At 40.2% G+C, this 15,408-nt stretch overlaps 1 protein-coding gene across 2 annotated transcripts; it reads right to left on the bottom strand.

Moving 5' to 3' along the window:
* Window positions 1-464: 464 nt before the first annotated feature.
* Window positions 465-4,408, bottom strand: LOC124040727 (myelin and lymphocyte protein-like). Of its 2 annotated transcripts, none has more exons than XM_046357813.1 (4): window positions 4,213-4,408; window positions 1,237-1,401; window positions 863-994; window positions 465-748 (listed from the first exon to the last, which is right to left on the bottom strand). In XM_046357813.1, the coding sequence occupies exons 1-4, from the start codon at window positions 4,315-4,317 to the stop codon at window positions 671-673; spliced, it is 480 nt and encodes a 159-aa protein (XP_046213769.1). In that variant the 5' UTR covers window positions 4,318-4,408; the 3' UTR covers window positions 465-670. The 2 variants fall into 2 exon arrangements, with proteins under 2 accessions (XP_046213769.1, XP_046213770.1); XM_046357814.1 differs by lacking the exon at window positions 4,213-4,408 and adding an exon at window positions 2,460-2,721 and having other exon boundaries at window positions 467-748.
* Between the last annotated feature and the right edge of the window lie 11,000 nt (window positions 4,409-15,408).

Below are 15,408 nucleotides of genomic sequence, written 5' to 3'. Positions count from 1 at the left end.
ATGAATGCCATAGGCTAGGCTGCATACTCTGCAATCAATGCGCTATGCCTACTATTCGCTATCAACTACTACAGTGAACTAACGGAGCGACTTGCAAAACCTGCTGCAGGCATTGTGGTAGGCAGTCCACCTTTTGCCAACTGGACACACCCTACACAAATAAGACTACATGTTGACCTTTTTGTTCAAGAAAATGACAAAAGAAACTGTGTGTGAAAAATGCATTGCTGAGGAATTCAGTCCTTTGTTTGCCTCTACACTATGTTCTGGTGATAGCGTATACAATTTTCACGAGAGCAGCCACCGAGACCTCTTCAGTTCCTATGTTCATGTAATAGGTCTACCCTACCATAACAAAATGCATTGCTTCACATCAGCATTTTTATTGAACATTGTTGTAATAGTTTTTGCTACACCTGGAAAAACTATTATATAATCAATTTAATCTATCTCAGCATCTGAAACAGGCACTTGGTTAAATATAAAATATATTTATTTATCTTTTTATTTATATTGTACATCCATTTCACTCCAAATTGGTTTATGGTTTTTGCAGGAAGAAAATAATATAGAAAAATATTTGAATATGTATAGATTACAATTTATGTCATATCAAAGCCTTCTCTAATGTCTGTTGCCCCATTGTCTGTTGTCTTGTGGATGCTGGTCTTCATGAGGAACTCTTCCATCTCATCGTAGAGAAGATGGCATGGAGGGCGTAGAGCAGAGTCACCACATAACACATCACCTACAGGAAAAATACAAGATACAGAAAGGTGAGAAATGGGATGGACCACTAGAACATGCAGTAAGCTTCAGTTGAAGAACACTTTGTTTGAATCACAGGAGTGAAGAAACCTACCACTGCAGCAATATCCAATTGGTATTCTTTGAAGAAAGTACTGGTAACTGATTTCAGACTAATGGTGATGTAGGCCTGTACCACTGCTGCACTGAGGTAGAAGAAGGCTGCAAGGGAATGATAGACAACATCCTGAAGAGAGAGAGAGGGAGAAGCAACATGATAGTTAGTCATCATCCTGTTATACTACCTGTTATAACACTACAGTCATTCAATAGACAGAATGTTCATTATACTCTCATCATCATCATCACCATCGTCATCATTCTTTTTGATTAGACATTTAGGATGGGAAGAAAATCTGTTCCATTTTCATCCTTTTTGAGTAAATCACTTTTATCAAAGATGGCTGTATGAATGTCTCTCAGGCTCACCAGTGTAGGCCAGATGCTGCTCTTATTGGCTCCACTGATGAAGATGAAGAACCACAGGGTAGTGAAGATGAAGCAGAACACAGAGACAAACATCACCCAGCCCTGAGGGTTCGCAATCAGCACTTTTGTGGAGGCCACCAGAGTCCACACCAGACCTCCGAATATCTGCCACACACACACACACACACACACACACACACACACACACACACACACACACACACACACACACACACACACACAGAGAGAGAGAGAGAGAGAGAGAGAGAGAGAGAGAGAGAGAGAGAGAGAACACAGGACACGTACGGTCATAATGTAAACATCAATGCATTTAGTTGACAAGTTGTTAGTCATGGGATTTGATGGTTGAATCAGCCATCCACTTCTTAATGTCACCCCAAGTGTCAGTCCATGTGTTGTGGTAAGACCACAGAGAGCAGGCCACAGTAACAGGGTAAGTAAACATGCACCTCTAGGCAAGGTCTGATAGCTTTAACTTACTAAAGCTAATTTCGTCAGGGGTTCAACCATTTGCATAGAACATTTCACCAGGTAATGGCTGTGACAGCTAGTGCATGCAACAGTCAGTAGGCTAACAGTTATGAGTTATGTTATCCGTCAAAAACATCCATAATCATACACCTTTTGATTAGTTACGAGACACCACTTCCACAATTTCTCCATAGAGAATCTGGCACTCCGTCGCACATAGTCATTTCTAAACTCACACACGCATTCGACCCCCTCCTTCAACAAACATGCCAGTGAAGAGAAGATGAATGGTGTTTGGATACAGTGCGGATCATGCCATAACCATAGTTTGGTTTCAGATAAGGATTTAGCTGATATTCACAAACCAGAAATCAACATATTTTCAAATACTATGTCAATAATTAACAGCGGAAATAAACCAACATTTATTTAGCCAGGAAAAGTCCATTGTCACACATAGTCTCTTCCACAAGGGATACCTGCAGCAATCAAAGAAGTGCTTGGTATGAGTCTACACACAGTGTCTACCACTAAAGTAATAATCCTTTCAGTGCACTCTGAATTACATCATGCATACATACCCAAATATTACCTTGAACAATGAAATGTCTTATCTCCCTCTGATAAATGTGAAGGGCATTAGAGTAAAGAATATTTCTAGATTAAAGAGCAATGCCAGTAGTCCAGTCACAACTCAGAGCAGAACACTTATTTAATTTGTCTGCACTCACAAACTCAGGGATGAAGAAGAGGTCTGGAACAGTGGTGAACACACTGGTGCCACTGGACAGAGGGTTACTGGAGGTGCTGGAAGCCATATTCCCAAAGTGTCAAGGTCTACCTGTGTGTTGGCTTTTTGTTGATGTGGTTGTGTGCCAAACACAGTTCTCCCTAAAGTGAGACCTGTGACCTAAACACTTCTGCTTTTAAAGCCCTGCTTCCTTAACCCACACCTGTTCCTCCTCCAGTCTTTCTCTTGTCGTTTTATTTCTTCAGTACATTGAAATACCAGTTGGTTGTGTCAGCTTGTGTACAGATGTAGGATCTGAATTTGATCACTATTTTGTTTTTAAGAAAAGCAGGAAATGCAAACGTGTAGTGTATTTCAGCATTAAAAAAAAGTATTCTAAAGTTTGTAATTTCCGACTTCATTTGCACTAACAAAAAAATGTATCAACAAAAATGTCTGTTAATTATAATCCACATAATAATTCACATTTCCTGTTGCTGCAGGATTATTCCGTAGCAAACTGGATCAAATTAAGATCCTTCATCTTTATGTAGGCGGGAGGTCCAGTGTGGCTCACATCACATCTGAAAAGTAACCGTTGTCATCAATCACTTGCCAAAATCTGGATGAAAATGGATAAGGTGTGCTATTGACTTCAGTGGATTTGGTAATCTTGTGTATGTAGACAGGAGGCCCATTCCTGCCTACCAGACAAGTGTTCCCGAGAGTGTTGCCTCCACATTTCCAAATGAGTGTGTCATCTGTCAACTTGACAGTTGGTAGAGGACATACCACAAAAAACACTATTCCTGTTGTAGAGGGGGGGGGGGGCAATCCCAGAAGCTGCAGCATAAGTGCTATTGCTGGGACAACCCAAGCCTACACACACGTGCATGGGCATGAGAATAAGTATTATTTGATAAACACAGGGAGGACTTGTTTCATCTGCCCCATTGTCATTTTTTTTTTGGTTGCAATATCCTAAGTCATATAGTTACATGTCATGTCTACACTACTAGAAAAAAGGGATCCAAAATGGTTATTCGGCTGTTGTAACGGCTTTCTTCCTGGGAAGGAGAGGTGGACTAAAACGCAGCGTGGTTAGGGTTAAACATCTTTAATCAAGACGAACACCGAGAAAACACTACAAATATACAAAACATGTGAAAACTGAAACAGTCCTGTGTGTTGAAACAAACACAGACACGGAAATAACCACCCACAAAACCCAACACAAAACAGGCTACCTAAATATGGGATAACACTTTAATATAGGATAACACTTTTTTGGTACCAGGTAGAACACTTTTTGGTTCCAGGTAGAACTATTTTGGGTTCCATGTAGAACCCTCTGTGGGAAGTGTTTTACATGGAACCAAAAAAGGTTCTTCAAAGGGTTCTCCTAAGGGGACAGCCGAAGAACCATTTTAGGTTCTTGATAGCACCTTTTTTTTCTATTGTTCATATAAATGTTCTGTCCTGACCACTAGTCAAGTGAGGCTATTCTGCATGACAATGGCTACTCTGTAGGGATCTGTCTCCATTAGGTGATGGTTGCTAGGCAGAGGCTTAAGAGAGGGCACAGCATAGAAAACCTACTGTTTAGGCTTGTCACTCTTGTTTTGAGTACATTGGAGAGAAACAAATTTGACACTTTAATGAGCTGGACAATCCCACCCCCTTATATCTATCTATCTATTTACAGTATGTCTTTCTCTCTCTATCCATCACATATTTATTTATTTTTCCCTTACCATGACTCTGCTGAGACAGTTTTGTCTTTCGCCCCAAATAAATGGCCCACGAGCAGTCCCCTTCATGCTATCTATTTGAGTATGTTTTCTTGTTATGTTTACCATCTTTTCCTTACACAAAAGAGAGGGCCTGTTCTTGGCCCAGAGATCACTCCTCTGGTGTGTTTGAGCAGAGAGTAAGCTACTCCCTGAACCCGGCTCAGCGAGGCCTTTGTTATGGCGGCAGGACAACATGTCTCCTCTGCGAACGCCCAGTACAAACCTTTGACCCTATACCTAGAGCAATGTTCATCCAAGCATGTTTAAAGGCCTTTTCATACAGACCTAAGTCATACAGATCTAAAGACTGGGTGGGGAGGAGGACTAGACATCAAAGAGCTTTCCCATAAACCCACTGGAGTACCACAGCCTTTGAACTGGGACGATGGATTCTCACTGATAAGACATTCCACCAGTCTCCCAGGCAGAGAAACAATGATTAACTTGGATAGATGCTTCTTATTTTTTTCTTTCAGTCTGCTATTTCCATTCAGCTTGTAAATAGGTAAAAGGTGAAAGCTACGAGATGCAAAAATAACTTAGGGTCTCGATTCATTCCGTATTGCGGAAATTCATTGCTAAAGCGTGATTGCAATTCCTGCGTTCGCAGGAATTATATATGTATTGCGATTCCATAATGCCATTTTATAGCATTTTGATGTTCCAAACACACTGCTCACAGAGGCACAAATAGAACATGAGAAAACAAGTCTTAATCAGTCATGAAAATAAAAGTGCTGAAAATGTGTTGGCTCACTATTTAAAAAGAAGATGGAGAACTGCCCTTGATCCTGTTCCATTACATTACACATACGAGCCATTGGACTAAGGCATCTTCTGAACAGTGAAGTTTTGTTAAGAGCCGCAACGCTCAATCTGAACATTAACACGTGTCGCTTGTGGTACGGTTTTAGGAGCATAAGGACAATATATTTCATATCAGCGAGAAATAATACATTTAAAAAACAATAGGATAAAACCTCTCTGGGATATTCGGGACGGTAGTGTCCCACCTCAACAACAGCCAGTGAAAGTACAGGGCGCCAAATTCAAAACAACAGAAATCTCATAATTAAAATTCCTCAAGCATACAAGTATTTTACACCATTTTAAAGATAAACTTCTTGTTAATCCAGCCACAGTGTCCGATTTCAAAAAGGCTTTATGGTGAAAGCACACCAAATGATTATGTTAGGTAAGCACCTAGTCACAGAAAAACACAGCCATTTTTCCAGCCAAAGAGAGGAGTCACAAAAAGCAGAAATAGAGATCACTAACCTTTGATGATCTTCATCAGATGACACTCATAGGACTTCATGTTACACAATACATGTATGTTTTGTTTGATAAACTTCATATTTATATCAAAAAAATTGCGCGTTATGTTCAGTAGTTCCAAAACATCCGGTGATTTTGCAGAGAGCCACATCAATTTACAGAAATACACATCATAAAAGTTGATGAAAATAAAAGTGTTATACATGGAACTTTAGATAATCTTCTCCTTAATTCAACCACTGTGTCAGATTTCAAAAAAGCTTTACCGAAAAAGCGCACCATGCAATAATCTGAGTATGGCGCTCAGACAACAAAACAAAACAGATATCCGCCATGTTGTGCAGAAGTAAAAAAATAGCATTATAAATATTCACTTACCTGTGATGATCTTCATCAGAATGCACTCCCAGGAATCCCAGTTCCGCAATAAATGTTTGATTTTTTCGATAAAGTTCCTCATTTATGTCCAAATACATCCTTTTTGTTCACGCATTTAGTACACAATCCAAAATCATGACGCGCAGGCAAGTCCATGCAAGAGTTCAGATGAAAAGTTATATTACAGTTCGTAGAAACAAGTCAAATGAAGTATAGAATCAATCTTTATTAAAGATTTATTATAAAAATGTTCCAACCGGAGAATTCCTTTGTCTGTAGAAATGCAATGGAACGCAAGCTAAGCTCAAGTGAATGCGCCTGAATGAGCCAGGTGCCAGATACCTGGCTCAAACAGCCCTTATGAGCCCCCACTTCACAGTAGAAGCATCAAACAAGGTTCTAAAGACTGTTGACATCTAGTGGAAGCCTAAGGAAGTGCATTATGACCACAGAGACACTGTGTTTTCGATAGGGAATGAGTTGAAAAACTACAAACCTCAGATTTCCCACTTCCTGGTTGGATTTTTCATTCAAACAGTTTTAGAAACTTCCGAGTGTTTTCTATCCAAATCTACTAATAAAATGCATACATTAGCAACTGGGCAACTGGGCCTGAGTAGCAGGCAGTTTATTATACTCTCTCCAACGCAGGAACAAACTTAAACATCAAAGGCAACCAATACTGCCGATCACACCAAACATATATTCAAATTAAACACACCTCCACGGTCTCCCAAACCAATAGTTCAAAGATCCCGGATGAGCCATAACTCATAACTATGTTCAAAGTTTGTAACAAAGCCAGAAACGTGGAGGTTACACGGTTTGTAACAAAAGATATATTTATTAACCAAAGCCATGTTAAGGAAAATATCCAATGGTTGTGTAATCAGTAGTCCATAACTCCAGTGTTTTACATGCCATAACTGATAATGCAGGTTTGTTAAAGGTGCCATAAGCACACAAACAAAAGGCCACCAAGAACCACACCACAACTCCATGTTACAGGTGTCTGTTACAGAGCCATAACTCCATGAATGTTGAAGAGTTTATTTATCCTGGGAGACACCATAACTCCATGTTAGCTGTTTGTTACACCGGCATCCTAACTCCATGAAACAAGAACAAAGACAGAATACGGCAGACAGAGTGGGAGGGTCGTCACATCTGGGAACCTCATTCATCCAAGCTACTCAATACTGCCCCCCAGACCAAAATAAGTTAAATTGATACACACCTTTATAGGGTTAGAGTTCCCACACGGCCATAACTCATAACTATGTTACACGGTTTGTTACACAGCCATAACTCCATGTTACACGGTTTGTTACACGGCCATAACTCCATGTTACACGGCCATAACTCCATGTTACACGGCCATAACTCCATGTTACACGGCCATAACTCCATGTTACACGGCCATAACTCCATGTTACACGGTTTGTTACACGGCCATAACTCCATGTTACACGGTTTGTTACACGGCCATAACTCCATGTTACACGGTTTGTTACACGGCCATAACTCCATGTTACACGGTTTGTTACACGGCCATAACTCCATGTTACACGGCCTGAATGAACCAGAGGTAACTCATTTCCATTTTTTAAGACTACAAGCTGGCGAGCTCTATTGTCAGAGGAGAATACAATGCACACATAAAAACAACCCACTGGGCACACACTGGTTGAATCAAGGTTGTTTCTATGTCATTTCAATTAATTTACATTGAACCAATTTGGAATAGATGTTGAATTTACATCTGTGCCCAGTGGGAATATGCTACTTATTGTTTTATCTATAAAATGTATTGCACAATTAAACATGGTGCTATACAGGGGCACAAGTACAGGACATCAATAAGCTGCTCCCAAACATTTTAAACCAGCACCAGGAAATGTAGTCTATCATAGTTCATTAGGAAGGGCAGCTCAGAACAGCTAAAGAGGGATTTAAAAGAACTGATTGGTTCTCTGCTTGACACCAATAACCCCCCTACAATATCTGGCCCACTCCCCTCCCTAAACCGTGGCATTGAACATGCCAGACTTTTATCCCTCCATAACTGGCTACGAGACTCTACTGCAGCTCTGTGGGTGTAACATTTATTGACCATTTTGATACCTTCTGAAAACAAAGCTTGTATCATAAGGAGGATGGGATCCACCCAAATCATTTGGGTTCCTGGATCCTTTCACAGCATTATAAGGCTGCATTGAGACAATGACTTACCAATGACCCAAGCCCAGCTCAGTTAACCCCTACCATTATGTTGCTGAGTTGTCATAATGCTTCAGCAAATGTACATTACATCCCAGGGGCGTTGAAAGACACAATGTAATTTAATGTATGTCCCTCTAACTGCCCTGAAAGCCTCTGCTGATCCCACATCAACTCTATGCAGAAATCATGTGCCTATGAACCAGTTCTAATGTTAGCACTGAGGCGGTGTGCCCTAGCAGGAAGTCCACTATGTGAAGCTCACCCTGCACTAACACAAATAGCATGAGCATGACTACTTCTGCTAAGCTTCCCAGTAAAGCAATGAAAACAATTAAGTATCCCAGGAAAGTGCAAAAATAGCCCACGTTAACATATGTAGCCTAAGAAACAAAGTTCATGAAGTAAATAACTTGCTAGTAACAGATGACATTCATGTTCTGACTACCTCTGAAACTCACTTAGATAATACCTTTGACACAGTGGTAGCAATACATGGTCATACTGTATGGAGCATAATGTATTTACTGTTTTATTAGCATGTTTTCGATTGTAATGATGTGTGTAAAATATATTTTGTAAGGTTATACTAATTATGATGAGCTAAAGTTAAGCTAAATGCCAGCTATGTGTGGCGCCATGTTTGTTGACATCATACAATGCATTCTGGTTGTCACGTAAACGTCTGTCAGACCAAAGATGTTATAACAAACAAAGTGAAGGGATGGTTCAATCGACTGATTTAGATTGTAACTATCATTACTCGGTGTTGCCCGAGTATCAGGGGTTTTATTTAGCTTATAAACTTCCGCTGTGTTTGCCCCCCATCACAGTAATATTTCCTGCATCATAACACCCCACGATACCTTCCTACCCCCCATGGACTTGAAATCCCCCACAAATGAAATAACCCCCCCCCCTTTCCAAGCCCACCTAAAATAGTTTAATCCAAATCTGGCAACCCTGTTTAGCTTTCGCGCTAACGGTTAGGCTAGGCAGTAGGCTTGTATTTGGTGTGATGATCTGCGAGGTGATAGCATTTTATTTGCTTTGTGATTAGTCAAAAACTGTCAATTACTAGTTAAGTTAAGCGATCCGGTTATTGTATATACTGTAACAAGTACATAGAAGATTTGTAAAATTCTGAAAAGTGGCCAAACTAAGTTCATATTTTTCGGGAAATGGGCACAGCCATCTTTTACTTTATTTATTTGTGTTTTATAGTGAATGGAATTGTGGGATTAGGGAGTTATCGCTTGTCAAACATAAACAAACATGGCTGCCATCATAAAGAATGTAGCTGTTGTTAGCTTAGCTGACACGCGTCTCTTTTCTGAACAATAAAAGGTGAAATTGAGAAATAAAGTGGTATAGACCGTACAAACAATTGTTTAGGCGCTTTTCAGACAACAATGCTGTTTAGACACGTTTGTTACATCAAATGTTCTGTTACTATTGTTTCAATCACATATTTGCGATGGTACGCTGTAGGTGTAACAGTATAATTTTAAACCGTCCCTCGCCCATACCCGGGCGCGAACCAGGGACCTTCTGCACACATCAACAACAGTCACCCACGAAACATCGGTACCCATCGCTCCACAAAAGCCACGGCCCTTGCAGAGCAAGGGGAACTACTACTTCAAGGTCTCAGAGCAAGTGACGTAACCGATTGAAACGCTATTTAGCGCACACCGCTAACTAAGCTAGCCGTTTCACATCCGTTACATAGGGACCACTCAGAAATGATCAGAAATATGTAATAATACACATTTAAGATGCCTGCCCTGTCTCCTGTTTCCCCCTGTTTGTGCCTGTGATTCACAGCCATGGCGAGGGGAAATGACCTCACGCACACCAGGTATGCACACACACAATCACACCACACACGCCCTCATTACCCATATGCACCCTTTCAACTAGGGATGGTGGGAAATCGATACAGTTACAGACAATATTATATCGATTAGTCAAAAAATTATAATAACATATATATATATATATAATATATATTTTTCTCGCTAGGTAGCGTTAGCTAGCGCTAGTTTGGCTGTAGCTGTGTCAAAATGCTGGTATTTTTCATCCTATAGCTCATTCTTTGTCTTTTTAACGTGGAACTGACAGTTTTAATTACTTTGCAGTTATGAAAGAAACAGATAGTCATAATATCAGTAAAACATCAAATTCCAAATTGATGCAACAAAACCAACATTATAAGAGGTTTTAAAAATATATGTTCTATTTGACTCAACATTCCATGGTGTACACAAAGGCATTGTTGCCAGAGTAGATGGATGCGGTTCAATGCATGACTGATATAATTCACCAATACATTTCTTGATAGTCCAAAAAGCATTGCTATGAGGTTGTAAATCACAGCTGGCCTGGTACATTGTTGCTGCCTCCATTCAGGGTGCACTGTTTCAGTGTCAATGGCTCAATATTTTGGACAAAATGGACAAATTCAACTAAGACTGGAAATGTGAATACAAGGGCAAAGATCACAAGTCAGTCATAGCGTAGCTAATAGGCTAGCACATCTATTTATGTAGCAAGTTAAAAACATGGACCCTAACGATAGCTAGCTAGCTGCTAGGAGGATGTTATTCATGTCATTGGAGTGGGTGAGTGACTGACTTTTTCCCCTAATATTGTTTTTTGGTGGCTATACTTTACACAGCTAGAGATGCAGGTGTCATTTCCAGCTCAGCCCAGTCAAAACTGTTCGCTGCTCTGGCCCCCCAATGGTGGAACAAACTCCCTCACGACGCCAGGACAGCGGAGTCAATCACCACCTTCCGGAGACACCTGAAACCCCACCTCTTTAAGGAATACCTAGGATAGGATAAGTAATCCCTCTCACCCCCCCCCCCTTTAAGATTTAGATGCACTATTGTAAAGTGACTGTTCCACTGGATGTCATAAGGTGAATGCACCAATTTGTAAGTCGCTCTGGATAAGAGCGTCTGCTAAATGACTTAAATGTAAATGTAATACCATTTACAGAAAAGACAGAAATGGGGGTGGTGTTGCGGTCTATATTAAGAACCACATTCCTGTAAAGTTGAGAGGATCATCTGCCTCACCTTAAGCCCATTATTGTGGGAAGCTGCTATATACCACCAAGTGCTAACAGTCAGTATCATTCTATACATTGTAAAATAATAGTGAAGGCATCAAAACTACGAAATAACATATATGGAATCATGTAGCAACCAAAAAAGTGTTAAATCAAACTATTTTTTATATTTCAGATTCTTCAAAGTAGCTACCCTTTGCCTTGATGACAGCTTTGCACACTCTTGGCATTCTCTCAACCAGCTTCACCTGGAATGCTTTTCCAACAGTCTTTAAAAAGTTTCTATATTCTGAGCACTTGTTGGCTGCTTTCCTTCACTCTGCGTTCCAACTCATCCCAAACCATCTCAATTGCGTTGAGGTTGAGTGATTGTGTAGCCCAGGTCATCTGATGAGGCACTCCATCACTCTCCTTATTGGTCAAATAGCCCTTACACAGCCTGGATGTGTTGGGTCATTTTCCTTTTGAAAAACAAATGATAGTCCCACTAAGCGCAAACCAGATGGGATGGCGTATCGCTGCAGAATGCTGTGGTAGCCATGATGTTTAAGTGTGCCTTGAATTTTTTTTTAAATCACTGAAAGTGTCACCAACAAAAATACCCCACACCATCACACCTCCTCCTCCATGCTTCACGGTAGGAACAACACATGCCGAGATAATCTTTTCAACCTACTTTGCAACTCACAAAGATACGGCGGTTGGAACCAAAAATCTCACATTTGGACTCATCAGTCCAAAAGACAGATTTCCACCAGTCTAATGTCCATTGCTCATGTTTCTTGACCCAAGCAAGTCTCTTCTTCTTATTGGTGTCCTTTAGCAAGGGTTTATTTTCATCTATTCGACCATGAAGGCTTGATTCATAGTCTCCTCTGAACAGTTGATGTTGAGATGTGTCTTACTTGAACCATGTGAAACATTTATTTGGGCTGCAATTTCTGAGGCTGGTAACTCTCTGCATCAGAGGTAACTCTGGGTCTACCTTTCCTGTGGCGGTCATCATGAAAGCCAGTTTCTTCATAGCGCATGATGGTTTCTACGAATGCACTTGAAGAAATGTTCAAAGTTCTTGAAATGTTCTGGACTGACTGACCTTCATGTCTTAATGTAATGATGGACTGTCATTTATCTTTGCCTACTTGAGCTGTTCTTGCCATAATATGGACTTGGTCTTTTACCAAATAGGGCGATCTTTTGTAAACACCCCTACCTTGTCACAACACAACTGATTGGCTCAAACGCATTAAGGAAAGAAATTCATCAAATGAACTTTTAACAAGGCACACCTGTTAATAAAAATGCATTCCAGGCCACTTCCTCATGAAGCTGGTTGAGAGAATGCCAAGAGTGTGCAAAGCTGTCAGAGGCAAAGGGTGGCTACTTCTGAACTTTTAAGGTTACTACATGATTCCATATGTGTCATTTCATAGTTTTGATGTCTTAACTATTATTCTACAATGTAGGAAATAGTAAAAATAAAGAAAAACCCTTGAAGGAGTAGGTGTGTCCAAACTTTTGACTGGTACTGTATGTGATATCAACAGAGAGGTATATGTATAATATTGACTGGCTTTCATCAAGCTTCCCACTCAAGAAAAAACGTCAAACTCTAACCAGCACCTGCAACCTGGTTCAGGTTATCAGTCAACCTATTTTTTATTATTTTATTGAATGTATGGTGAGAGTAACGAGGCAAACGGTATGGTAAATAAGTCTGGCAGCACAACTGATTAGCAAACGTACTGCAAATTGAAAAATCATGTGACTAAACAGAATAAAAAGAGGAAACTATACTATGAAACAAATATAAATGATATAAAGAATTATAGTAAAAAGCTTTGGAGAACCTTAAATGCAATATTGGGCAAAAAGGCAAACTCAGCTCCATCATTCATTGACTCAGATGGCTCATTCGTCACAAAACCCACTGATTTTGCCAACTAGTTTAATGATTTTTTAAAACGATTAGCAAACTTAGGCATGACATGCCAGCAACAAAACGCTGACACTACACATCCAAGTATATCTGACCAAATTATGAAAGACAAGCATTGTCATTTTGAGTTCCATAAAGTGTGTGTGGAAGAGGTGAAAAATTGTCTATTAACAATGACAAACCACCGGGGTCTGACAACTTGGATGGAAAATTTGAGGATAATATCGGATTATATTGCCACTCCTATTTGCCATATCTTCAATTTAAGCCTACTAGAAAGTGTGTTCCCTCAGGCCTGGAGGGAAGCAAAAGTCATTCCACTACCTAAGAATAGTTTAAAAAAACTTTTACTGGCTCAAATAGCCGACCAATCAGACTAACCAACCCTTATTAAACCCTTGTGTTTGACCATATTCAGTGCTATTTTACAGTGAACCAATTCACAACAGACTTTCAGCACGCTTATAGAGAAGGACATTCTACAAGCACAGCACTTACATGGGTAACCTAGTGGTTAGGGCGTTGGACCAGTAACCGAAAGGTTGAATCCCCGAGCTGACAAGATAAAAACTCTGTCATTCTGTCAATCTTTTTGTATCCAAATCCGGCTTTAAACTTCTTCACAACAGTATCACGGACCTGCCTGGTATGTTCCTTGTTCTTCATGATGCTCTCTGCGCTTTTAACGGACCTCTGAGACTATCACAGTGCAGGTGCATTTATACGGAGACTTGATTACACACAGGTGGATTGTATTTATCATCATTAGTCATTTAGGTCAACATTGGATCATTCAGAGATCCTCACTGAACTTCTGGAGAGTTTGCTGCACTGAAAGTAAAGGGGCTGAATAATTTTGCACACCCAATTTTTCAGTTTTTGATTTGTTAAAAAAAAATATCCAATAAATGTCATTCCACTTCATGATTGTGTCCCACTTGTTGTTGATTCTTCACAAAAAAATACAGTTTTATATCTTTATGTTTGAAATGTGGCAAAAGGTCGCAAAGTTCAAGGGGGCCGAATACTTTCGTAGGCACTGTATGTGGTAGTAGAGTAGTGGCCTGAGGGCACACAATTAATCTGTTGTGAATGTATTGCTTTGTTTTTAAAATTGTATAACTGCCTTAATTCTGGTGGACCCCAGGAAGAGTGATTCAGTAACTAATGGTGGTCCATAATAAATACAATTACAAACCATAGAGACCCCTTAGAGCCTTATTCTAAAATGGATTCAATAAAACATTTTCCTAATCAATCTACACACAATACCCCATAATGACAATGCAAAAACAGGTGTTTAGAACCTGTTGTTGAAATGTTTGCACATTTCTTACCAATTAAAAACAGAAAAAACATATTCACATAAGTATTCAGACACTTTACAAAGAGATGCAAAATTAAGCTCAGGTGCATCCTTTTTCCACTGATCATCCTTGAGATGTTTCTACAACTTGATTGGAGTCCACCTGTGTGACAAGTCAATTGATTGGACATGATTTGGAAAGGCACACGCCTGTCTATATGCATGTCATGTAACGGCGTTCTTCGTTTGTAGAATGAGAGTCGGACCGAAATGCAGCGTAGTGGTTACTCATGTCTTTAATGAAAGGAAAAAAGCCATACATGAAATAACTATACAAATACGAAAACAACAAACGGAACGTGAAACCTATTACAGCCTATCTGGTGAAACTACACAGAGGCAGGAACAATCACCCACGAAATACAAAGCGAAACCAGGCTACCTAAATACGGTTCCCAATCAGAGACAACGAGAATCACCTGACTGATTGAGAACCGCCTCAGGCAGCCAAGCCTATACAACACCCCTAATCAGCCGCGATCCCAAATACTACAAACCCCAATACGAACAATACAATATAACATAAACCCATGTCACATCCTGGCCTGATCAAATAATTAAAGAAAACACAAAATACTAAGACCAAGGCGTGACATGTCAGAGCAAAAACCAAGTCATGAGGTCAAAGGAATTGTGCGTAAAGCTCCGAGACAGGATTGTGCCGAGGAACAGATCTGCGGAAGGGTACCAAAACATTTCTGCAGCATTGAAGATCAACAAGAACACAGTGACCTTCATCATTCTTAAATGGAAATTGTTTGGAACCACCAAGACTCTTCCTAGAGCTGGCCGCCCGGCCAAACTCAGCAATCGGGGGAGAAAGGCTTTGGTCAGGGAAGTGACGAAGAACCCGATGGTCACTGTGACAGAGCTCTAGAGCTCCTCTGTGGAGATGGG

The sequence above is a fragment of the Oncorhynchus gorbuscha genome, linkage group LG08, assembly GCF_021184085.1.
Source record: "Oncorhynchus gorbuscha isolate QuinsamMale2020 ecotype Even-year linkage group LG08, OgorEven_v1.0, whole genome shotgun sequence".
Lineage (NCBI taxonomy): Eukaryota > Metazoa > Chordata > Actinopteri > Salmoniformes > Salmonidae > Oncorhynchus > Oncorhynchus gorbuscha.
The sequence above is the reverse complement of the archived record's forward strand: the minus strand, read 5'-3'. Positions and strand labels throughout refer to the sequence as shown.